This window comes from Artibeus jamaicensis, unplaced genomic scaffold (genome assembly GCF_021234435.1).
Source record: "Artibeus jamaicensis isolate MK-2021 breed Jamaican fruit bat unplaced genomic scaffold, CSHL_Jam_final scaffold_1283, whole genome shotgun sequence".
In the NCBI taxonomy this organism is placed as follows: Eukaryota; Metazoa; Chordata; class Mammalia; order Chiroptera; family Phyllostomidae; genus Artibeus; species Artibeus jamaicensis.
Window position 1 is genome coordinate 635,748 of NW_026522028.1, and position 27,807 is coordinate 663,554.

The 27,807-nt window shown below is 36.4% G+C and overlaps 1 protein-coding gene across 1 annotated transcript in view; it reads right to left on the reverse strand.

The window, feature by feature from the left end:
• Nucleotides 1-7,067: 7,067 nt before the first annotated feature.
• CFAP47 (cilia and flagella associated protein 47) overlaps nt 7,068-27,807 on the reverse strand; it is a 338,472-nt gene continuing 317,732 nt past the window's right edge. The window contains 4 exon segments of the mRNA XM_053655801.1: nt 7,068-7,280; nt 11,154-11,322; nt 14,888-15,049; nt 19,561-19,732. Of these exon segments, the coding sequence (XP_053511776.1) occupies nt 7,068-7,280; nt 11,154-11,322; nt 14,888-15,049; nt 19,561-19,732 (716 nt within the window).

The following is a 27,807-nucleotide window of genomic DNA, read 5'->3' on the forward strand; positions in this document are numbered from 1 at the left end:
AATATTTTCCTAAACTCTTAACTTTGGCCTTGTTCTAACAGTTTCCTTTAGAGACAGAACTGATTTAATCAGTGTGTCACGCGCTTCTCAGATAATTTGTGATGGACACTGTGCTTTGGATATTTTATGGTTAACAAGGAACAAGAGTGAAGGGTTAAGAACTGTCTGAGGTGGCTTAGCAGTTACAGTACTTTCTTATCACTGATCTGTGTCTTTGGTATGTGACTCTGGTTTCTACTCTTCAAGTTTATTGAATTGGAATACCAACATACGGTTTTTGGGAATTTGTGAAAGAACAGCTGTTTTTTGTCTAAGATCTGTAAAGAAATATAAAAATATGTAATTTATGCTATATTTTAATATGATCGATATTAACATTATGTAAGTTTGAGGTGTACCTGTTGGTTTGATACATTTATATATTGCCAAATTATAACTATAGTAGTGTTAGCTAACACCAACAGTATGTCACATAATTATGACTTCTTTTTTTGTGTTGAGAACAATTAACATCTAAGTCTCTTAGCAAATCTTAAGTTTATAGCACAGTATTGTTAACTATAATCACTATACTATGCATTATAGCTCCAGAATATTTTTTGTCTACTAGTTTAAAATTGGTAGTTTTAAACCTCTCAGTTTCCCCATCCCCAGCCTCAGTTTAGGTAGTGATCATTCTATTGGTAACCACCATTCTACTCCATTTTCACAAGTTCAGATGTTTTTAGATTCCACATATAAGTGGTATACAATATTTGCCTTCCTTTGATTTATCTCACAGCATAATGTCTTCATGGGACAACATGAATGCACCTTGAGGGCATTATGATATTGAGTTTTAATATTAAGAGTTTTTTCCCCAGTTTGGATTGCTAATTAGTATATAAAAAGGTGCTCAACATCATTAGTCATCAAGAAATGCAAATTCAAACCTCAATGAGGTATCGCTAGAATAATACAGAATAATGAAAATTAAAAAGATTGACAATACCATGTTGGCAAGGATAAAAAGTAACTGGAACTCTTACACAGTGGGTTGGAGGGTAAACTGGTAAACCCATATTGGAAAACTCTTTGACAGCAAATAGAAAAGCTAAAAAACATACCTAGGATCCAGTAATCCCACTCCTGGCTATACACACTACAGACATGTCTGTACACATGCACCAAATAACATGGACAAGAATGTTCTTAGCAGCTTTGTACATGAGGCAAACCTGGGAAGAGTGCGCATGTCTACCACAGGTGGAAGGACAAATACCTATATTTATATGTGATATAGTCATACAGTGGGTTATAACTCAGCAACAAGAAGAAACTGATATATGCAAATATGTGGATGATGTCACAAAATATGTAAAAGAAAGCTATCCAGAGAAGAGAACAAATTATATGATTTTCAGTATGAAAATCAAAACAGCTACAATTATTTCATCACGGTAGTGCTGGAAATCATAGAGACCCTATGGGGAGTATTAATTAGGACATGGTACAGTGGAGTTTTCTTGAGAGCTGAATATGTTCTGTATCTAGATCTGGCTACTGGTATCATAACTGTATACCTGTATAAAAAATATTTGACCTTTATAAGTGAAAATTGTTTACTTGTTGTAGACCACTCTGCCTGGTTCAAGGAATTGTATCTCGACTCCTTGTGGCTAAGGGTGAGGGATGACCTTTGGAATGTGAGCTGAAGGAGACAAAGCTTGTGTCTGGTAGCAAATGCTGCCTTGGTTTCCTCTCCCTACCCCCAAAGCTTAGTTGGAAGTCAATGATGGGTAAGACCCCTCACAGCGGGGGGGGGGGGGGACCAAAGCCAGACTCAATCACTTGGGAGGCCTTCATGGAAAGACTGGGGGCAGGGGGCTGCGACAGGGAGCAATGGACTCTTGCCCCCGGCTTTGACAAAGCCTGAGTCCCCATGTTCTCCATGCTCTAGCAAGCGCTTCCCCATGTGAGAAGTGCTTCCTGGCTCTAATCCCCTTATGCCTGAATACCTGTTGGGGAGAGGTGCAGCTCCTTGCCTTGCTAGAGCATGTCCTGGGGAAAAATCTGGCATCACAAAGACTGCCTGATAAAGCTGTGGAATCTGCTCTGCTAAGAGTGCTTTCATTCATATGATAAGGGTTCAAGCAGGAAACCCTAAAACTCTGTTCCTAACAGACTCAGACTCAGACTAAGCCCTCAGATTTCTTTGAAATGTTACCTACTGTTTGATCCTTGCCGCCCTGTATTCCTGTGTATTACAACCCAATAAAAGCCCCTGGAGGGGGGAGTTCAATGCCTTTTTCCCCTGAGAAACTGGCCACTGCTCATGGCCTGTTTCCTCTGGGAAAATGGCCACTTCTCCTCCCCCAGCAGATCACATCATGTCTCAGTCATGTTTACTCTCATCCGTGGCGACTAGGGGAACTTGGGAGGAAAGTCGCCCCCACAATTACTTACTAAAATATTTTAATAGAAATAAGATTATATAAGCCCTGGCTGGTGTAGCTCAGTGAATTGAGTGCTGGCCTGTGAACCAGAGGATCGCGGTTCAATTCCCAGTCAGGGCACATGCCTGGGTTGCAGGCCAGTTCCCAGCAGGGGATTCATGAGAGACAACCGTACATTGATATTTCTCTCCCTCTCTCTTTCTCTTCTCTTCTAAAAATAAATTTAAAAATATTTTTAAAAAATAAAAAAGGAAATAAGATTATATATTCAATAGTGTAGAACAGCCCTGTTGAAGTGATATTTCTGGACTAGCTGATTTCTAAGCACCAAGCCTTGGTCTCACAGTGACCGTATTTCTGGGCAATGTAATTTGAATTCTGTGCTTAGGAGGCAGAGATGCTGAAATGTAGATTCAGTATTATTTTTTATTATGAAATCCCATACAGTCACATAACTCATCATTTTCTATTTTCAAATACAGAAGGTTGCAACTTAAAACCAATTTATAGCCTGCTTATCTGTCTCTCTAGCCAGCACAACTTACACAAGTTCTTGTAAGTTGTTTTTTTTTTTAGATTTTATTTATTTATTTTTAGAGAGGGGAAGGGAGGGAGAAAGGGAAATATCAATGTGTGGTTGCCTGTCATGTACCTCTTACTGGGGAACCTGGCCCACAACCCAGGCACGTGTCCTGACTGGGAATTGAACCAGTGACCCTTTGGTTCGCAGGCCAGCACTCAGTCCACTGAATCACACCAGCCAGGGCTGTAAGTTATTGTTTAAGTAACTACTAGATGTATCTATTCTTGGAGGACTATGGTATAAGTCTACAACAAGAGTTTGCTTAATATTCATCTTTTTGACTTATAAATGTCATATTCCATAATTTTTTATGTTTTATTTTCAGACACAATGTATTATTGTTTCAAAGAATAATAACTAACATGGAGACCTGGAGGAAAGGTACAGCCCCCATTTCCAAACCATGCTCTAAAGGTTACTGTTTCTTCCTGGGCCCACAAGGCAGGAAGGCACACAAGCAACTGAGGAAATTCAGGCCACTGAGACATCTGCTGAGGCTTTGAGTTTTTGGTTTTGTTGAAGTTTGGCACTGTCCTCTGTGAGCAGTTGTCCCAGACACAACATCACACAGGGGATTAATTCCCCAAGGATTAAGCTGAAGTCACAGGTTTTGTTTTTCTTTGGAAGCCTCAGAATGCTATTTCAGCACCACCTTTCTGATCTTTCAAATGGAGCAAATCCTCATACTCAGGAGATGATTTTGACACCAGAGGACATGCTTGCATGTCATTTTTCTTCTGGGGAGTGTTTGTTTCTTAAATGGTTACCTTGACATATTTTAAATGTATCACCACTCTTAATTAAAACCTCTTTTTATAAGCCAGGTGCCACTCTCAGTATTGCAATGGCTGAAACAAAGTAAAACATGGAAGATTTTTCACATCAATGGTCCTAGTAGAGCCAGAAAATTAATTGGATTCCTTTTAGATAAATCTTTTATGGGTCAGCAGATTTATTCAGAGTTACTTAAAAAGCAGTTAACATTCCATTAACAACAAACTGTGATCTGTGTCAGCAATAAGACACTCTTTAGTCATTTATTTTAGTGCAAGAAGTCACTTCAGAAAAATGCAATTATTGAATATCTAAGAAGCAAATAAATACTGAGGCTAAACGAGGTCTTTTTTTCTTAGAGAATTATGCATATTATCTTTGACTCTATTTAATTTAATCAAAACACTTGGCCGTTTTATATTTTTGTCAGTTTATGATCGGGAAAGATGAAATGATTTTAAAAAATGAACACTAAAACTAAAATATTTTATAAAAGTTTATAGCAATTATTTCAGCAACAAGTGCTTGGAGCCATTGTACATAGAGGATGGGAGATGCTCTTTGGGGTTTTCCAAGCCTGTGTTGTGGGACAGGGACACTACCAGACATGAGAGAGGCCTGGCCTCAAATAGTGGGGAATCTCAGGGAGGCCAGAGTTCAGAGGCTCATTAATGTGCAGCTGGACTGCACATTACCCTTCACCTGGACTGTATTGGACTTAACCTTAGCACCTCTACTTTTCTAATTTCTCTTGGTACAGAGAAGTAGATAGTAGGAAAATTCCAAAGCGGTGTGTTTATGCTGAAGTGGGCTTCTTATAGAATAAAGAGGTTCATAGAGCTGAGCCCCTTTTAATTTTTATTAAAATATTTATTTTTAGAGAGAGGGGAAAGGAGGGAGAAAGAGAGGGAGATAAACATTAATGTGTGAGAGATACATAGATTAGTTGCCTCTTGCACACACCTCCAACTGGGGACCTGGCCCACAAGCCAGGCATGACTGGGAACTGAACCAGCAACCTTTCAGTTCACAGGCCAGCACTCAATCCACTGACCCACACCAGCCAGGGCCCCTTTTGACTTTTGAAATAAATAGATGACAATGATGTTGGAGGAAACTGAAAGCATCTATGTTATTTTTCTCTCTGAGTTAATGAAATGAATCTGAAATGAACTTCTTCTCCTGAGAAGATGGATTAAATTTATTTATCTCTTTTCCTTCCAATAAGTACAACTAAAATCTGTATGCATATACATATATCTATTTCTGTATATATCCAGATAGGTGGATGGATATAACTCTAAAACATGAAGAGGAGAAGGCAGATCAGTTAAAGACAACCTTGGAACTCAAGAAACAGGAAAATGTCAGTCTAGAGGACAGAAAATTTAGATAATAACTTCTCTACTCCAGCCAGATCTCATAGAAAAAGTGGTCTCACACTAATGAGTGATGGCCAAATGGTGGCCCCCACCCTTACACTCACACATGCCAGGCTGTAATGAAGTTTCACAACCTCCCTCTGAAGGGGTGTCAGGGAAAGCTGAGTAAGAGGCAAGGCTTCCATATGCATCCCTGCTATGTAGTAAGAAGGCTCTGCTCACCCCACTGCCAGGGAGACTGCATGAAAGGCCTGAACTACTTACATGCTACAGTAACAAGGTGGTTCTTGCCCCTCCCACCTGGGGTGGTAGAGAGAGAGGACTTTCACCGCCTGTCACTCATGATGAGGGCACCCTCGCTGTGCTGTCATTGGGGGCCATGTGAGGAAAAAGAACCAGGCACTGCCACAGAACTGTTACTGGAAGCCCAATGGGGAACAGGAACTCCCAGGGGACCAAGCAGTACTGAGCAGTCTCCCACTCCTTGAGTGTCAATGGAGTGTTGAGGGGAAACCTGGACTTGCACCCTCGCTTGGCAGTAACATGTTGGTGCCCCATCTTCTCCTTCTGGAGTGCTAACATATGAAACCAATTAAAACAGAAGGTTTAAATAAGATTCAGGATTTCACAATACCAAAATGTAGAAATTTCGAATAAAAATACCTTCTTTATATGGAGGACCTGGAAAAGTTCTAATGTGAATGAAAGAAAGATAGTAAGTGCCAACACTAAGGTGGCAGAGATGTGAGCATAACCTAAGATTTTAAAACTGTACTTGAACAACAATTAAAATAAATAAATAAATAAATAAATAAATAAAGATTTTAAAGCAGTCATCTCCAATAAGCAATAAAATAAAAGCTTCAAGAAGCAATTGTGAACATGTCTGAAATAATAGCAAGTATCAGTGAAGAAACAGAATGACAGTAGAGAAGTGGATTATATAAGGAAGACCCAAGTAGAAACTTTAGAACTGAAAAAACACAATAACTGAAACTAAAAAACTCATTGGATAGCACATAATATTCCAAATAATAGATATCAGAAATGGTGAATCCTTCCATCTGAAAGGGTCAGGACAGTTTCCCAGCCCTCCAGACTGCTCGTGACCCAGTTAGGCCAGTGTTCTGACATGCTGGACTACCCATGACTCAGTTATTCCAACTCAATTGATAGCCCTCAGCTTAATTGGAACTGTCTCCCACTGTAAACAGTGGACACCTGGCACCAGCCACAGTGGCCTGTAGTCAGACTGACCCTCCTGTACTTGGGAACGGCCCGGCGCTTTACCTAACCCATTGTCCTGGCTCAGATCCTTGAACCCTGAGGCACCTGCCTGGAAGAACAAGAGACTAACCTCTCCCCTAACATCTCACAAACCCTTCCCTTTTTCTTTAAAAAACCCCATTCTTGCTTCGCCCCCTGGGATTGCAGTTGATGCCCACTCAGCCCACCTGTAAGTGCAGCATCAAATAAAGGCACTTGGATCATATCATCTGGTTCCTTCTGCCTCTATTTCTCTTGCATTTCTAATATCATCTTATATGCTAATTCTACCATTAATGTTTTAAAGGTTCATAAGCAATGTCAACATGAGAAAGTGAACAGCACCAGTAACAGAAATAGTATTGTCATCAAAATCGTAGTTTTCAGTTTTACTATAAATGTACTCCTGTAGTTTAAAAGTGAACCAATTTCAACATTTGCATCCAAACCATTAACTCAGGAATTAGGTATAACATATTCAGAGAATAGATTTACCATTAGACATGAAATATATAAGACCTATTATAATTGAAATATTGTACCTCAGAAATAGTAAAAAGATGAAATAACAATCACAAAAATATGTTCAGTTTTACTTAAGAACAAGAAATATTTTGGAAAAAACATTTATTTTTTCTTCAACATTAAAGGGGCACCCTTGATGGTAGATGACACCCCTGTACTTAGGAGCTTAGCATTTTCAGTGATAAAATTGTGCTGATGAATTGGCCTTTGGTCAAACTTCTTGTTAGTTGCATCAATTCTGGCTTTTACATTCACTGGTGGCCCGATGACTTCAGGATATCCATTGACAGCATACAAATAGTACCTATCCTCTGTCTGGAAACAAGGAGAGGAAGAAATTTCATACAAAATATGCAAGGACTGAGAAAACTGTAGGAAAATGTTTACCAAACTAACACCCCTCTTCTCCATGTAAGGTCTAGGAAACATACAAAACTGAAAGAGCATGGATAAAAGCAAACAATATGGAAAATCAATTCAGAAAAGCATTTGGTTTTATGTATTAAGAAGCATTCACTATGTAGTTTTTCAAAATTAGAGGTCTGCCCTGTGAATGAACTAAGCATCCATCTGATGTAAATGGAAGCACTCTATTGGTGTGCATGACACTGTTGCCCAGCAGGAACTATAACTAATGGAAACAGTACACTGCATGGTGAACCTACACATGACAATTTAAGTGTGGCTATAGAACCAACTGCCAAAATATGTGGAGCTGTTTCAGTTTTTGATTATGAAAGCACATAATTAACATAACGATTTAAAATTTCTGAGAATGGTATAAAATTATTAATGACAATCATAATCTAAATCCAAGTCAGCACAATTTACACAGGGATTTATTTTAAAATCCTTTATTTCTTCTGCATAATGCACAAAATGGCAATATTAAGTTAGTCAGTCTAGCATTTTCTGCATGGTTTTTCTCATACTTAAGTCCTACTGCTCCTGCAGAATTTCCTGATGCTGCCTGTGTTCATCTAGGATTTCTTCCTTGCAGTAAGATTTGTACCACGTATGTTCAGAAAACTAATTCAGGGTAAGTCCAGGTCAAATGAATACTGCAGTAACATCAAGGTTTGATATCTATCAGAGAATGTTAAGTGCAGGCATTGCTTGTGCATCTGGAATGGCCTTATTTTAGTAATAACTGGTCCTTCTATCTAGTGTTCACAGTAATCATGCATTCAGAATCAATGAGTCAAAAAGCAGAACAAACCAAATGTCATTCAAGTTAAATAACATTTTACTTCATATAAGAATGTTCAACTTGAAAAACAAAGCTACATTTTGGTGATTATACTTATGTATTGTAAATTTGTACACTGCAAGTGACCCACTTCATGAGTACAAATGGATAAGCTACATCAGGAGACCTGCACTAGGGCGGAGGGGAATAAAGGGGGGATAATGGGACAACTGTAATAGCATAATCAATAAAACATATTTAAAAAAAAAGAGAGACCTGCACTAATCATCCACACAGTGGGTACATGTGAGGGAGCTATATGAAGAGGGATGTGCGCTATTATCTGAAACCTAGTGGGTATAAGTGGGAACTACATGTAAGGATTTGTTCTTCCACCCAACACATCTCCAAGACCCTTTAAAAATAATTGCTAAATGTTACTGTGTGCATTTCAAATAAGATACAAATAATTTTGCCATAAATGATGGTGAGTATATTATATTTATATATAATACATAATATATAATCTAAATATATTTTTAAGTTGTTCATGCCCTTTATTCTAACACTCTATACATATATTTTTAAATTAAAGAAATATGAGATTTATGAATCGATTGGTAATTTGAACACTAAATAGATATTTTATATGTGCTGATCTTAAGAAATTATTTTTAATTTTTAGATATAACATATGGTTATTATTTTTGTCTTTTACAGATGAATAAAAATTATAGATAATAGCATATCTCAAATTTCCTTTTCTTTGTAAAAAGATGTTATTTATTTATTTTTAGAGAAAGGGGAAGGAAGGGAAAATACAAGTAGAGAAATATTGATATGAGAGAGAAACTTCAGTTGATTGCCTCTCATAGGTATCCCGACTGGGGACCAAACCTGCAACCCAGGCAGATGCCCTGACTGAAAATTGAACCAGCAACATTTTGCTTTGCAGGGCGATGATGCCCAACCAAGTCATACTGGTCAGGGCAGATGTCTGAGATTTTCCTCAAAATAATATGGAAGGTGGGGAAAGGGGTGAGAATATACTTCCAGTAGGATTAGCCATGAGTTAATAATTGTTCTCACTGCATGATAACTGTATTAAGATGAATTATTCTCTCTACTTCTACACATATTTGGAATTTTCTATAATAAAAAGAGAATCAACCAAATGGTGATTTCTTAAATACAGTTCAATTTCAGCATCCCCCACATAAGTTGTGTCAAAACATACCACTTCATTACTAAATGAAAGCACCATGTTCCCAGCGGATGCCATATACCAGCTTATTCTCTAACAAAAACCCTTCAGTTCTGCTTCCAGTGACTGAATTGTCAAATTGACAGAAGGAAAGCAGGCACAGACTTAGCTGGCAAAGTGTCCTAATTTAAGTAGGTAGTTTCAGAAATGTCCACTGTACCTTACATAAAATGATCACCATTTAAATTTATAAATCTACTTTTAAAGATGTCACTTAATCTGCTTAGATTAAAAGGCTGTCCTTATTTCATACAAAGCAGGTACAGCAACATGATCATTTAAATCCAGTATCAATGCAGCAAAGGGCAAGGCACAGCAGGACTCTAGAGGCTTTATGATTTTACTACCTGTGTTGCAAGAACTCTCAAAAAATGAAAAATATAAATCTCAGCAAGGGGCGGAGGAGGCTGGGAAGGGAAAAATAGACAAAAAACTGTACTTGAAAAATAACTAAATAAAATTAATTTAAAAAATAAATCTCAACATTATTCTTTTCTTATTTCATTAAAGCAGTAACAACAAATTTGGCTGCCCATGGCACTGCCTAATGAGTGTCGTATTTAGAAGTCTAGTGATCATTTTGGCATCAATTGTTGCCACAAAACATGACAACATATCCTGTATGCCTGTGCTACTGAAATAGTGGCTTTTAAAATTTTCCTTTTTTAAAAAGTATTTTATTTTTTAATTTTTAGAGAGAGGGGAAAGAAGAAAGAGAGGGAGAGAAATATCAATGGACCATCTCTTGTATGTGTTCCAACCAGGGGCCAAGCTCACAACCTGTGCATGTGCCCTGACTAGGGACCGAACCGGCGACCTCTTGTTCTACAGAATGATACCCAATGTGCTGAGCCACATCAGTCAGGGCAACAGTGGCATTTTTTTAAATACATAATTGGAAAGTTGTCTTTAGCCTGAATGTTTTTAGTAAAATATATGTATAAAAATTTTATGGAGAAATTTGGATACATTTTCAAAATTGTATATGTTAACTCTTAATAACATGATCACTTTAACAGACTTTTACAGTAATGGCCAGGCCCATTTTACAGTGTGGTTTTTTCAATTCAAAATAAATTTTATCTTCTACTTAATCTTCTCCATTTTAGACGTTAACATTTTGATACTAACTTAGGCCTTAATTAAAGTTTTCAAAAATCTCTATCTCAAATCACCTAAAGTCCTTGATTAGGTTATTATACAAAACATTATGTTACTATAATATCATTTTGCAGTCATTATTTGTCTCTTCCCCATTTCCTTAATATGGAAGAAAAATCATTTCTTATTTCCCATTGGTGATGACAACATTTTTATTGTTGTCTGTAATGAAAAGTTCTTTACTGGACATAAGAAAATTCAAATAAAACAGAGCAGTTGAAAAATGTAACTTTTTAATGATAATATTGCTATTCTTTATCTGTGATGTTTGGGTGAAACCCTTTTTCCCTAGATCAGGGGTGTCAAACTCATTTTCACCAGGGGGCCACATCAGCCTCACGGTTGCCTTCAAAGGGCTGAATGTGATTTTAGGACTATATAAATGTACCTACTCCTTGACAGTGAAGCGAGAGCTTGGTGCTGCCGCTGGGTAGAAACAAGGTATTGGGCTGGATAAAACAAGGTGGAGGGCTGAATTCAGCCCATGGGCCTTGAATTTGCCACCTGTGCCCTAGATGATTTAATGCATTTAGTGACAACAAATATCCTTGTCTATTGCTTTTATGGAACTCACCTGTATTACTAATTTTGCTCTATAGTTCCTACCATATGTTTTAGGTGTATAACCCACAGTGAGGGCAATTCCATCAGTGTCTCTAGGAGGAATTTCTCCAGCCTGAGGTTTTATGAAAAACTCAGGATCACTACCAGGCAGGAAGTATGCAGTGAATGGATCAGCATGTCTGAAACAAAAATATAAATATCATCTTTAAATTTTATTATTAGCACAGTCTCTTTGTGAGAACTTGATGAACAGAGTTTATATCCTGGTGTACTAGCTAAAGTTAAACACTAATGCTGCCATGCAGCTGTGAGTCTGATACTTGTCACTTTATGGAATGCTTACAGAATAACAGTGAGGAGGCATCTTAAAAATTACTGAAGTGTCATTCTTCCCAGTATGGCAAAATGGAATCTTAAATATTTTCCCCATCATATCTTATATTTATAGTGTACAAAGAAGAAAATGCTTTCTATACTAACATTTGGAATAACTCAATGTCTTAATTGAAAAACCAGTGCTTTGTAAATAAATTCTTATCTAAAGTGCCTGACCTCAATAGCTGTTATAAAGCCTCTGATTTTACTACTCTTCCAGTGTGATATTTGCTCACTCTCCTTTTGTTCTCACATTGTGAAGAGAGAGGAAAGTAGTTTACTGGTTCATTAAAGATCCTTGGGCCTGAAGATGAGTTGCTATGATCTGAAGTGAATTGAGTGACATGTAAGATTCAAGTGACCAGCTTCCTGTCAAGGTTGATTACATTTGAAATGAAGACCATGGAAGAAGTTGAGGAACTTCTTGGAAGAACAAAGCAGGACAGAGGCACGGTGCATGGGAGGTTGTAAGTGAGAAATTAAAAATCCAAACTGACAGGGAGAGGCAGGAAGAAGGTAAAGAACTGTTCCTAGAACAGATCCAGCAGTGAAACATAGAAGATATGGGGGAGGTTCAGGCTGGGATTTCCTCGTCCATTCAGGAAATGTGTATTGAGCATCATGGCAGAGGGTTTGAAAGGTGGGCTATGGATATTGGTGGCCTGGATTGGAATGCTAGCTCTATCTAGGTGCATGTCTTCAGGTAATTTACTAGCCTTTTTGTACCTCAGTTTCCATATCTGTTAAATGAAGTTAATTTCTATAAAGCCATTAAATCATTGCCTGACATGTGGAAACTGCTCTATAAGGATCAATCTGTATTAACATAGTCACCATTATGATTGTTGTTTTGAAGCATTTTATTACCAATGCCAGGCATTGATGGATTATCCAATTATGAACAAAGTTCACTACTGGAAATACAAAAGACGAGGGAAATTGCAAAGAAATAAAACCTATATATTGCTTAAGGAATGAATATATATATAAAGGAAACCTGGCTGGAAAGATAAGGCACATGCATTAAAAGAAAAACCATGAGTGGTTTACACAGTGCTATAGGAGTTTAAGGTCTAATGGGTCAAGTAAGATTTTACTGTGAGTAGAAGTACGATGAGTAGAAGTCAGAAAGTTGAAGAGGCATTAAGAAGGGCATGTAGAAGCAGAAAGAAAATGAAGACAACTGCTAAAGAGCAATGGGTAAAACAGGCTCTGACAATAGTGACTTTTACCATAAGATGGGAAGAGAAGATCTGTTTTAGACAGCAAAGATAGTAAATCTGGAAGGTCTGAGCAGGCTAGGACCATGAAGTGCATATATAATTTAGATGCCACCTTGGGTAAGAAACAGGGAACTATCAGATGCTTTTGATAAGGGAAGTTTCATATTAAAACATTGTTCTAAGGAGGTTGGTTTTATTACAATGTATAAAATGGGCTGGAATGCAAGGAATGGTATTAGTGAAATAAAATATATGTAGAATTAGGAGCAGCAAATGGTAACAACATTGTATATAATTGAAAAATATAATTTGGGAGTCTTATTCCAATTGTTTTTTCCAATATTGCATTTGAGGAAATTATTGGTTATAAGGAAATCACTTGAAACTGTTTCACTAGCCCTGAAAAACTTTTTGAATGTATTAAATCAATTTACATGTAATCCAAAATACCTAATAACTTGAAATATCTTTGGAAGTTGTAAATAAGACTACAGTGGATTCAAAATGGCTAAGTGAAACTCAGTCTTATCCCATGTGAGAGATCCAAATATAACAGGTGATTGTACATTTAACTGTCCATCATTCATTTTGAACTAAGGGCATAAGAATGCCTCTAGTCATGCCTAGTTCCTTTGTAACCTTAATTTCTATGGTGCATATGAGAATTAGCATGAGCCATCATGAAACACAGGCAAACAAGTCATTTGTTTTAGAAATGAAGAAAACGGGTAAGTCAAGTGCTGCCTTCCCCTATTCCATGTCTCAGATCTTGTATAATGTAAGTGGGGAATGTACTCACTATTACCCAGTAACATAAAACCCTTTACCCTCTGCTTATCAAAGGTTGGCTTTCTGTGATTAGTAGACAATCTTTCATTCATAAGAGATCTGACCTACATAGGCCCTGTAGCAAAGAAAATTAGAGTAATTATCTACTCAGCACTTTGAATATAGAATTTCAGGAGGCACTTATATGCTGGTTATTTGACAACATCAATGAAACTGATAAACCTCTAGCCAAGCGAACTATAGGGGAAATACAGGGCAAACCATAGGGAAAATGGACAGATTAGTGGTTGTTAGGGGTGGGAAAGAGAGATGAATAGGGAGAACACAGGAGATTTTTAGGGCAGTAAGAATACTCTGTATAATATAATCATGGCTATGTCACTATGCTTTTGTGCAAATCCTTGGAATGTTCAACACCAACAGTGAACCCTAAGGTAAACTATGGACTTTGAGTGATCATGATGTGTCAGTGTAGGTTCATCCTTGTTTAAAAATGTACAATTCTGGTGAGTGATGTTGATAACGGAGGGGGTTATCTATACATATGTGGGCCAAGGGGTGTAAGAAACACCTCTGTACCTTCCTGTCAATTTTGTTGTAAGCCTAAAATTGCTTTTTAAAAAGTTTATAGAAAGACATAGTGGGTGATTTTATTTATATGAAATATCTGAAGAAGGCAATGCTATAGAGATAGAGAACAGATCACTGATTGCAAAGGGGCTTGAGGGAAATTTGGGATGAAGATGCGAGAGTCATAGACCTGGAATGTTGTTATGATAGAAAATTCTACAAACTTTCCAAAAAATTACTGACAGGCACACTTACAATGGATGAGCTTATGGTAGGTATAGTATAATTCAAAAAACCTGTAAAAATATATTTTATGTGTGAGATAGGGAAAAGTTTTGTGGTCATGTGGCCTATATTATCATAAGTATAATAAAGATAGCTATGGCTGAGCAGAATGATAATATAGAAAGTTGAATCAATGCATAACTACTTCATAATCCCAAGACATTAAAATTTACTGAAAAACATTCTATATATCTTGAACAAATATATCAAAATGTGATTTGAAAAATAAATAGAAACATTATCCTAAATTTCAACATCTAATTATTTAATTTTGCTTCTTGGGTTTTTTTTTTTTTTTTGGTCTTCACCTTGTAGGGTCTATTTGCAAAATTTTAAATATAAATTGTGAAATATATAAAGCTTTGATTCATAGAAGCAATACTGCTCTGGCTTAACCAGCAAAGATGACACAATAGAAGTTTTCATTTTAAGTTTTGTTTCTCAGTTCAGCATAAATTACATTCACAAAACCAGTTACATACTCTTATTTGATATATATTACCTTTTCCCACCAGACAGCCAGACTTTAGTAACAGCTTCCTTCAATAAACGAGTCCCTTCAACATTAATGACACCATCCACATCAGGCTCAGTAGCAATCAACATTATGGGAAAGTTCCAGACCCCATCTGTTTTGCACTCTATTCTCAGTATAACTTGAGACCTTGGATAGAAAAAAAGATTATAATGGATACTACAGGATAACAAGCAAAGAGAATACAATACAGCAGATTGGAATCTAAGGTAGAAAATGTAAGCAAACTTGGTGGTTCCTCTAAAAACATTGGGAGTTTTAATTCTTAAAAAATGTAGATGACTGTGAGTTACACTTTCAAAATAATTTTTAGGTCACAAGTTATATTACCATTCTCCTTTTGAGGTAATTATTTTGCAGCACATGTTATATACTCTCTAGTTATTTACTAAAAGTCAGGAACATTTGTAGATCTGACTCTGAAAATTTTCTGTAACCAGCAGAAGAGAGGTTGGCAAATGGTCCCAAATGTTATGCTAATAGATGTTCCAAATGGAAATTTTCTGTTCAAAATAAAACACTGTAAAAAGTTTTTTCAACACTTGCTTCACCTAGAAAAATCATATTTTCTGGGAACACTTAACAAAGCCCCATGAAACTGACTTAAATTAAAGCTTAAAAAAAGATTTTATTTATTTTATTTTTTAGAGAGGGGAAGGGAGAGAGAGAGGGAGAGAAACATCAATGTGTGGTTGCCTCTCATGTGCCCCCTACTGGGGACCTGGCCTGCAACCTAAGCATGTGCCCTAGACTGAGAATTGAACTGGCGATACTTTGATTCACAGGTGGGCACTCAACCACTGAGCCACGCCAGCCAGGGCAAAAGCTTTTAAAAATTATAATGTAATTGATAAAGACCACACACAGCTTACACAATAACATAAAATTTGGTGGCAGTTGAGTTAATGAAGAGAGTAGAAATAGCCTTTCTAAGCCTTTGAGTGGGGGCAGAGTAGTAGCCAAAGTTGAGGAATGGATACCTCTTTGCTTGCTTAGTGTGGAAATGGTGCAAACATGATGTGGCAATATCACATGTCACATTGGACAAGGAAATCACAATCCTCTTATGGAAAACTGTCAGGAAGAACAGTTTTGGGGACTCTTACCCTCTTTAAATAGATATCCAACCATTCAGAGACTAATTGGACAATATCTTACCAAATTTTGACGCTGCACACACTAAACCAGCAATTTCACTATTACTAATTTCCCCCAGAGATATGCATCAAAGATTTCAAGAAGCGATATGTATGAGGGTGTTCACTTCTGTACTATTAATACTATCAAAAAAATGGGTGCCAAAATTTAAAAATAGTCCTTCAACAGAGTGCTGATAACAATAAAGTGTATTGTATTGAAACAACAGACTTAGCCCATAATGACTGATACATCTTATTGAACATATATGTAAAATGTAAACCTTACACCTGTACTTCTCTCATAGTCTCCTGTTGTAGTAAATGAAACTGTATCCCTCTCAGCACTATTTCAAGAGCACTATTTTGATAACTGGTCTTCCTGCTTTCTATTGTTGCCACTACCAAGGAGGAGAGGACTTACATAATTTCAAGCTATTGTTTTATTTTGTTTTTTTCTTATTTAACTCTGTACCTACCTTTGAACCATCCCAAATTCATATGGAGCAAGGAATGGGAAAAATAAAGGAATATGCATATCTATGTACAAAGGAGAATTGCTAAACAACAGATCATCACCCAGCACTCACAGAATTTTATGAATTGTGCACAAACTGTCCTAAATGAGTGCCCTCAATTTATCCTTCAGTCATTTCTAGTTGTTTCTACCATAAAAAATTCATAGCCTCAAGACACTATGTGATCATATCCCCACCAAACTCTCCAAACTGACTTTCTCCTTTGCCCATTACGCTAGAGAAACACTGGCTTCCTAACTATAGTGTTCATGTCAAATGTTCTCCTGCATATATTCCAAGATCTTATCTATGTCTTTGTTCAGACATTATCCTTTTAAGGAATCTTAACTGTCCACTTACTTGATATACACCCATTCATAGCTCTGTGTTCCTCATTTATTTCCATCTTAGGTCAATCTGAAATGTTTTGGTTACTTTTACATTTCATTCTCTCGTCTATTGTACTCACTAGGCCATATAATAAAAAATGCAGGTTTTTTGGTCCTTTTTGTAGATGCTAAATGATTTTTGAATAAATGAATCAACATGTTCAAATGAATAATCTTGACTAATTTCATTCAGTAGGCCAGTTCTTTGAGTTAATAGAAGCCACTGAGACAGGGTTTTTGACCCATAGCAAGAAATACCACTCAATTTCAGGGATGATTTTATGAACCATTTTATGGCCAATACTGTGGATTTCTAACAATGTGTATATGTGATATTTCTTATTCTAAGCTGTCTCCCCCAAAGTCTGTAAAATTGAACTTTGGTTTCTCATTCTGTTCCTCTCTTGAGCAGGTGAAAATTTCCAGGAAAAAGTTAAGATAACTATTTTTTCTAAAGATGACCTAAGACAAATGATATCTATCCTTTCTCTGTTTTTTTTAAATGTCACATCTCTGTTAAATTAGAGTCATCAGAGAGATTCATGACAAAATTAACTGTTGCACTCTTAAGTATTTGCATTAAATCTTTGACTTTTTATTGAAAGAAAAGGTCAAGAACTTTAGGAATAATATTCCTATTTTATTTACTTTGTAAAACCACCATTTAGGGCCCTGACCATTATTTTCATTATGCACAATACTATTCTGTGAAAGGATGGATGCTACAAATTACTTTGTATTTATTATTGTAAAACACATTATATTTTCCTTTTACCAAAACATAATACTTTCTTTTTCCTTTTTACTTTTCCAACCAGGAAGAAAGAATTGAATTTAATACTTATTTTAATTATCTTGGTAAAGCATAGTTTGGGTATAGTCACGTTTTGTTCCTTTTTTTCACTGTTTAGAGCAATTGGTTCTATTTTAGTTTTTCTCATTTAACTGTGTGTCTTACAGTAAACCAACCTAAATATATTTGGAAGAAGGAATGATAAAAATAAATATATTTTTGACATAAATATATGCACAAAATAGAATTCTTAAACTTCATCAGAACATCACACAATACTCACAAAAACTCATGAATCATGCATAGAAGTTGTCCTTAAATAAGTTTCTCAAACATTCACAAAGAAGTTCTAAATCCACAAAATGTTAAATGAGTATAAATTCACATTGGTTCTTCTCATATGCACTAATAACATTTTCCTCTTTTGGTTGTTGCTGATAATTTGCATATCACTAAAATTAACACAATACGACTCTAAATGTGTAAAAATACCAACATATAAGCACAAAAAACTATGAAAACGAAAGAGAAGATAAAACAGGGCTATGTCAATGTTTATAGCATACTTTCTTCTTGCAGCTTGATTTTATTACCACTTCGTGAAGATGACCCTTGTATCTTTTAGCTGTTGGACTACATATTCACAATCACTTTAAATATATGCATGGCTACATCAGATACATAGGTGAAGTACAGAAATGATTAAAAACACAAGTAATACTTGTAATAGTTTTTTCATTGCCAGGCTATATTTTGCACTTTGTGCATATTGTGGTTCTGATCGGTTTCACTGCATTAAGATATAAATAAAACCCTATTTCAGATGTGACCTATTCCATAGTATTTGCAGGTACTATAAATCAGTTACCTACAAAGTAAATATAAAGACCCCGAATGACGCTTCCCAGTGGACATTTAAAGTTCGCTATTCTAACAGATTTCAATAGAAACCTCTTAAACATTACTAAACTATGTGCAACATTATGGCTTTAGGTGGTAAAAGTGTAATGACAGAAATTGCAAAGTAGAAAGAACATAGTTTAAGATTTTTATCATTTGAACTGGTTTTTAGAAGCATCAAGACACATCATGTTGCCAATATATAATGCAAAGTCAATATTTCTTTTTCCTTTTTTAAAAAAGATTTTGTTTATTTTTAGAGAGGGGGAAGGGAGGGAGGAAAAGGGACAGCAACATCCATGTGTGGCTGCCTCTTGCACACTCCCTTACTGGGGACCTGGCCTACAACCCAGGTTCCCTGACTGGGAATCAAACCAGTAACCTTTTGGATCGCAGGCTGGCGAGGGAGTCATACTGGCTAGGGATCATTTTTCATTAAAAAAATTATTAAAGTATAGTTGGCATACACTGTTCAATCAGTTTCAGGCATACAACATTTATGATTATACATTTGCATGTGATCGCCACACTAAGTATAGTAACTATGTGTCACCATGCAAAACTATCACAATGATATTCCCTTTCATTTATTTATTTTTATAAGGCAGACTGTTCTCTTTTGTTAATATTATTCCCTAATGACTATAGGGAGGTCACAGTTCAGGAAGGGTATCTTAAATTTCTAATCATTTGGATTTTTTCCTTGTGAGACAACTTTTGCAGCTGTAAAGCTAGAAAAATAATCTAGTTCAAAATATTTACCTCTACAGCATTAAGTGGACCAGCATTTGGGTTGTATTTGGAATACAATCCAAATATTAAAAAACTGAAAGAAAAATCTACATTATTTAGTTTAAAACAGTAATAATAGTGCTTAAAGAAAAAAGGATAAAAGCAGGTGTACCTCAATGGTTTCTTTGGTGAAAACAGCAGGCTAAACTCCAATGTTATCATCTGAGTCTTGACATCGTAAGTTTTCTTTGTCATAGATATAGTTATGCAGGGCTTTAACTCAGACTTCCTTTTTTCAGATTTAAATATAAGTTCATATTCAAACTCACGTTTTAAAGGTAGAACTAAAAAATCAAGATTAAAATGCATTTAAATTTAATTAAATATGTATAGAATGGACATCAATTACATGTCAACACTAATCACATACAGGTATTTAGAGGGAGGGAAGGGGTGGATATTATTTGATGTGATCATAATACCTAGTATATTACCAGGTGCATAATAGCACTCAGTATGCTTTTGTTAAAAGGTAAATAAATAAATGAATGAATATAAAAAGTCACCAAAGATAACTCCCACCAGCTTTAAATCTTTAAAATTCAGAATCATAAAATAAGAAGTAGCCAAATGGAAATGAATAGTCAATATTTACTGTAAAATATAAAGAACATGACATGTTCTATATAATAACTGTATTAAAGGCCTATAGACATAATTTATAAAGAAAGATTTGAATTAAGCTTAATCAATATCAAAACAGTATCCCCATGTATTAAGGCAGGAGTTTCAAGTTCTAGTTTATTTTGCTAGAAAAGAAAGTTCTTCATGTTTTAGTCTTGGAGTATTATACATAATATAGTTAACCATATTTTCTTAACCAATCAGTTACCAGAGGAAAATTACAGCAGGCTGTTATTAGGCACATCTGAAAAATATCTTGAAGACAGGACCACATAGAAGAGAAGCACAAACATTTATTATATTTACTCTCCACACACATGTTAGGAGCCCAGATTCAAAGTTGAAGACTTTGTTGCATGTGGGTCATGGAAGAGAGGTCAGAGAATTGGTCCACAGCTGAGCTAATTTCTAAAATCTTTCGTTAGTGTATAAGGTAAAAGTGATCTTTGGCTTCACAAAAGTGATAGCTACTTGGCTCTAAAGAAATCCTAACAGAAACAGACCACCTTTCAGATATAGTTGATTATAATTTCTGCAATACAACAAGCTCAAATCACATTGAATGATTACTCAGCAAACCTGGTTAATGTAAAATAACTGACCAACCCACACCCTCACAAGATCTCTTTTTTTTCTTTTTCCACATGGAAAAATAAATCTCTGACCTTCTGTATTGCTGGTTTTCACCCTGTTGACAAACTGGCAATTGTTCATATTGGTAATTATTCTTTGCTGTAGCTAAATCAATTATTCTTTGCTGTAGACATAATATATGTCTACATATATTATGTCTCTTTGTTTGGGGGGTTGGATGTGGAAATGTTCTATAGGAAGCCATACTCCATACAGAGAAACAGAATTTAAGAAGTTGAAGAATGTTTCATGGGGATAAAATTCTTATTTCGAGAAGCAAATACTCTATGTAGTTGAGATTTGCATCTGTTTCTGCTTAATTACTGTAGCCTTCATAGGAATGGCTGTGTCAGAATGATTATAGGAAATAAGTTAAATTTAGTTTCAGAACCACTGAACACTCTCTGGGGAATCTGTCATTATGGATGCAGTAATTCCAATCCTAAGAAGATCCATTGGTACAAAATACAGCAATGCTCATCAGCTAGGGGATGGAGTGTGGAGGTGAGGCAAGTAGAAACCAGACAGGTATATTTTCCAAACTACATATGTCCCCCTTGTCTGTAACTTGAATATATTGACACGAGAATCAAAGGGAGAGGAACAGAATCAGGTTGGACAAAGCCATGATAAACTGACATTCTGTATTATGTCTTAAAGTTGCTCTGTTGATTCTCTGCACTTTTTGGAAACATAAGAAACATGCCTTTTGCTATATTTCTAAATTGGAGAGAATCTATACAATACTTTCATGTGGACTGGGTTGATAAGAGCCAAGTCACTTAGGCCAGTGTAAATTAATTATCATCTGATTGTTAGATGAAAGTTATGAGCTGTGTAACACATGTACAGCAGCTCATAACTTTAAGAGAACATACAATTCTAAAGCAAATGTGCTTTAATAAATGTAGTTTTCTATAACACATATCACAATTTCAAAGTTATAAGTCAACAGTACTTCAGACCACTTAACAGTTTTTTCAATATTGGAGGAAAATTCTGTGCTTTTAAAGCAAATCTTAAAAAGACACTTGAATTAATGAGATTACTAGTCAGGATAAATACATATTTAACTTCATTGTGTTTTAATATGTATGTAAATATTTACCAATCTCTGGGTTTTTTTCTATCTTACAATATATAATGGTTATCCCATGCTTGTTTTAAAGCACCTCCCATTTTCAATTGTGTCCTATTCTCTGAAGATTTGCATGAATACTAAAAACTGAAGGTTTTGTCCCAATTAAACTTTCTAGCTTTGGCTAAATTAACAAACATGAAGCAGATGATTTTTCCCCACATGTAACATCTAAACATACCTTAAAAACACAGTTTTCTTATTATTTATTCATTTCCTTATTCATTTAGTGAATAATAATTGAAAACTTTCCTTGAAATAATGGTTCTTGTCCTCATGGAGCTTATGAGTGAGAGGAAAGAACTGCCAATAGACTAACAATGATATCATTAGTTTTTAAAAATATTACTGATAACTGGTCCTATGGACGAGTAAAGGAGGCTATGAGAGCAGAGGTCCTGAGGAGGAGACCACTACACCAAACTGAAATGCAATAGGAGCTATCTGGACATAGAGAGAAATGAAATGCCTCCTAGGCATCTGAGAAGCATGGAGGAATTTTCCATAGTGGAAACCAACTCAGCCCATTTGAGGAAGAACTTATATGGGTAGAGCAGAGAGAATGGAAAGAACTTGTCAAGAAGTAAAGCAGGCAAAGTTGGCAAGATAATGTCAGGTAGTGAGGATTTGGGACTTCTAAGAATAATGGGATGCTGACAAATGTTTTAAGTATGGAACTGATGTGCTCATTTAATGTACACTGAGCAAAAGGAAATTAGGAGATAAGTTACTGAAGATTCCACAGTAGTTCATTCTAGTTTGTGACTGGACAAGAGTGAGAGGAAGTTATAGATTAAGATCAAGAAGTATGCCCTGACTGGCGAGGCTCAGTTGGTTGGCCATTGTTCTGCAAAGCAAAAGGTCGCCAGTTCCAATCCTGGTCAGAGAGCATGCCTCTGTTCACAGGTTTGGTCCCGGGTCGGGGTACATGAGAGAGGTAACCGATTGATATTTCTCTCCTCCTCTTTCTCCCTTCCTTTCCCTCTCTCTAAAAAATAAATAAGTAAAATATTAAAAAAGAAATGAAAAGAAATGCCCAGCTATGCATAAAGTGGGAATGATGTGAGCAGTCATAACTGGTAACTAGAATCACTGTGTTTATCACTTCAGTACTGCATTCATACCCTTAACATATACACAGAATATTTAATCAAACAGGTTTCAAGAATTTCAGTGTATAGTATATCTATGTCTAGCTACCTACCTATTTACCATGTCATAAAATAATAATAGTAATAATCATTTGGGTGTGGCAGCAAAGTCATTATACTGAACAAAAGACAAATGTGTCCCACCCAAATATTGTCCTTGCATAATTATCATTCAACAGAATGCTCATATCATAGTGCCAGTATGTCAGGCAGTGGGAGCTATGTTGGCCAAGGGTTTTTGTTACTGGAGTGAATTTTTCTCAGGACAATGGCTGAATTTTATTCAATGTGGAAGAATATCAATAATTTTTAAAAAGAGAACACTTTACTGAATGTGCTAAATAATAAAAAAGTATTGAATTATGACACTTATTTGCAAAATAGTCTTTCTTTCTTTTCTTCCTTCCTTCCTTCCTCCCTTCCTTCCTTCCTTCCTTCCTTCCTTCCTTCCTTCCTTCCTTCCTTTCTTTCTTTCTTAGAGGGAGAGAAACATCAATGTATGGTTGCCTTTCATGCGTCCCCTGCTGGGAATTGGCCTGCAGGGAACTGGTCTGCAACCCAGGCATGTGCCCTGACTGGGAATCGAACCACGATTGTCTGGTTCGCAGGCCCATGCTCAATCCACTGAGCTACACCAGCCAGGAATAGTCTTTATTTATTGCCCTGTATAACAATACATAATCTACACACACTTTAATCTGTAAGAAATACATTTCATAGAAAACCTAACAAAAGTGTCTCCATTGTGGAGAAATTAATATCAAAGTATAATAAACATTGTCATTCCCCTAAATTTCTGTGGTGCTCTTTATTAATAATGGGCATATAAATTTGTTTGACAGAACATAATAATCATATAATGAATGAAGTATATACTGTAGGCAAATATGAAATAAAATTAAGACAATGAGGTATTTAAAGAAGATAGAGGATGCTAGATAAACTACTTAGAGCTATTTCCTTTCAACAGATAAAGAAGAATATGCCATCTGCACACTTATTACTTTGATAAAATTGTGTATTTTAAGAGGTGTGTCATTTACATGCTTCATTCACTTTAATAAGGTAATTTAAGAGATCAAACATGTTGATTAACTTAAAATAACTGTGTTCCTTTGATATGACCGCAAGTACACCATTCTACAAAATGAAAAGTAAGGAAGAAAGTGGCTACATGGTGGATGCTTTTCTTACATGTTTAATTTTAAACAAGACATGGGAAATCAAAGATAAAGGAACTAATTTTAACATAAATATTTTTTCTGAACTTTTAGCAATTTTCATCTAATTTCAGACTCTGTCAAAGATTTAAGTGCCATATTTTTGTACTTGTTTTGATAAAATATTCTTTTGTATATTAATAAAACTCACTGAATGACACCGAGAGAACCATGTTTTCATCCCAAAATATCATGTGTCAGTAAATTAGGAAAGGGCCAGTAGTACATCACAATCATAGAATACCTAGATAGAGCTTTATTTATTTTTTAAAGATTCTATTTATTTATTTTCAGAGAGAGAGGGAGGGAGAAAACATTGACGTGACAGAGAAATATCAGTGGGCTGCCTTTTGTACACCCCCAACTGGGGACCTGGCCCACAACCCAGGCGTGTGCCCTAACTATGAATCGAACTAGTGACCTTTTGGTTCACAGGCTGGTGCTCAATCCACTGAGCCATACCAGCCAGGGCAGAATACCTAGCTAGAGCTTTAAATGATAATAATGTTACTATGCAACACTTATCAAACACTCACTGAGCACCAGGCACTTTGAAGGATTCCATGCATTTCCACTTAATCTTCAAAAATATCCTATGAAGTAGACATCATTACTATCTCCATAGTTGAAGAAACTGAGTTTATAGGGAGATAATGTAAATTTTTCAAGGCCCTACAGAGACTAAATAGAAGAACTCAAGTTGTCTGACTTCAGATTTCACAACCTAGAATGTCAGGCCTTTCCTACGGCACAACAGTCATTGGCATCATCATGTGGCACTGTGCAGGGAATAACCCATATAGTTAAGTGTGGTGGCCCTCAGGGCAGAGATCTGGGTCACTCAATGCAGATTATGGTCAGAGGACAAGGAGTGAACAACAGACAGAAGGATAGCCACTGAGATAATAAATTAAAAAGGCTGGTCAAGTACATTAATTGCAGATAAAGTTCTTCAACTGAGTCAACTGGTAAATGTTGCTTATTGAAGAAGCTCAAAACACTAATCTGAGCATTGGATTAGGCATACTAGATAGGACTGACCATCTTGTTAAGGGCCATCTTATTACAGTAGTTAGGACAGAAGCCTTCATGGAGTGAGTTGTGAAAGGAAAGCACAATAAAGAGAAGCAGAGCAAAGGATAGAGTTGAGAGGCTAATGTGGGGTCTGGGAGGACCAATGCCAGATTTTTCAGGACCTGTTTGTGATTAAAGACCAAACTCTCCATGGGATTTTATGTATGACATGCAAAAACATACAGGATGACTGGCCTAGGGTTAAAAAAGACCAGTAACACATAAATCAGGAAATCAGATGCAAAAGAGACCACAGATTAAGTAAAGAAAAATAGCCTCAATCTGCAGAACACCTGGGAAATAAAAGGAAGAGGCATGAATCTGATGTGCTGTTAAATGATAAAACCACTCTCACAGAAAAAGTCCCACAGAGAAAGTCACTGAAATACTCCTCAGAGAGACACAAAGAATGCATGGACTAAAAGCCACTTAGAAAGAAATACAATTAAAGGGGAAATTCTACCCACAGAGAATAATCTGTAATGTTATGAAGTGACATTGCAAAATACAGTCTAAATATCCAAGTATAATGATATCCCAGTAGAGCAATACCAATAATACAGGTACATAAATCCAATATGTTAGATAGATGTTCTTTGAATTCCAAGTCTGTGTCTTGTTCATTTTGGCATCCCTGGGGCTCAGCATAATATCTGGCAGCAAAGATGCTCATTAGGTTGTTGTTGCATGAAGAAGATATGAAAGTGATCAATCCTGGTTAACACTATGGTGTGTTTGAGGAGAGAGAAGTCCTGGCATTTTAAAGCCTCAGTGAAGCTGCTTACATTTATTGAACTCTCTGGGAAAGAAGATTAAAATAAAGGGAGAATGATGGAAAGAAGAGTGATGGGGATTCTTATCTCTTATCTATTCACCCACAGAAAGAAAAAAATTAGGAGGAAAAAAATCACCATCAATTTGCTTCCTCCCTCATGACTTGCCATCAGAAGAAAAGCAGCATACCTGATGAGTGAATTTGGGTGAAGGAAGGGAACATGAGCAAAGCATGCCCTTCTCTTCCTTTCCTAGTGTCTTGAATCTAGCATGTACACTCCCCCGCTCCTTCATGTGTAAGTTGTTTGTTCCTACATGGAGTCTATTACTGAGTAGTTTGGGTGAATGCACTCAGTTTGGCAGAAGGTATTAATAAGCCCAAATCAGTCCATAGTACCAAGTCACTTTCCAGTCCACCTTTATAATGAATAAAGATAACCTTTGGCTCTCCATCTGCCATATTTCAACATTTACTTCTCAGTGAACTCAGATGAGGGAATAAGAATATAATCAACGATCACAGTGAAAACTCCATTTAAATCCAAGCCACAAGAGTGAAGTGCTTTAATTTCCACCATAAGGACTGAAGAGACATTATGAGGTGCAAAATGGCATGAATAATACAATGGTGGCTCTGTTGGTCACTATTTGTTGAGTAAACTATAATTAAGTTATACACATCAGGGAAAATAGCTGGTTTGCCTCTGCATATACTAAAGACTAAAAGAGTTCTCAGACTTTGTGGTCAGGCTTGACCCTTCGTAAAAATACAGATAAGAATGGAAAGGCAAGTAGGAGATTTACAGAGAGTGCAGGCAACTTGGTTACACCTTTGGAATAAGGGTGGAGAAAGAAATAAAGTTATCACCCAATGCCTTTAAGGTAGCAGTCCCTAACCTTTTTGGCACCAGGGAGTGGTTTCCTGGAAGACAATTTTCCCAGGGACTGGAGGGAGGGAGGGAGAAGGCTTTATAACCTGCCACCAGATGCAGCTTAATTGTCCCTTGCCACTCACTGATAGAGTTTTGACATGAGTCTGCAAGCAGTTGATTTATGATGGCCTCTGTGCAGTCAAACCTCTGCGCTAATGAGAATCTCTATTTGCAGCCGCTCCCCAGCACTAGCATCACTGCCTCAGCTCCACCTCAGATCATCAGTCATTAGGTTCTGCGCAACCTAGATCCCTCAAATGCTCAGTTCACAGCAGGGTTCATGCTCCTATGAGACTCTAATGCTCCCTCTGACCTGAAAGGAGGCAGAGCTCAGGCGGTAGTGCAGCAATGGGAGCAGCTGTAAATACAGATGAAGCTTTGCTGGCTCCCCTGCTGCTCACCTCCTGCTGTGCAGCCTGGTTTCTAATAGGCCGAGGACCACAACAGGTCTGTGGCCTGGAGTTTGGGGGACCCCTACTTTAAGGAACCTAGACAAGGAAGAGGTCAGCTGATTTATTAGATATTCAAGAACTATAAAGACACAGAAAAACATTCAAGTTGAGAGAAGACTGAAAAAAACTCTACATCTGGATAGGACAAGTTTCAGAACAGAAACATTCATAAATTAAAATTTAGCTAAACAAATAGATGAGCTTCTTCAATTTGTTGGTACTGAGCAGAGAAAAAGCTATTGTAGAGGAAATGATGGAAGAGAGATGCCTGCAAACTTTCCAAATACTTTGAATATTATGTTATTCTTCATCATGAAAAGTACTGAAACAGTGAAATATGAATCATATCAAAAGGCATATT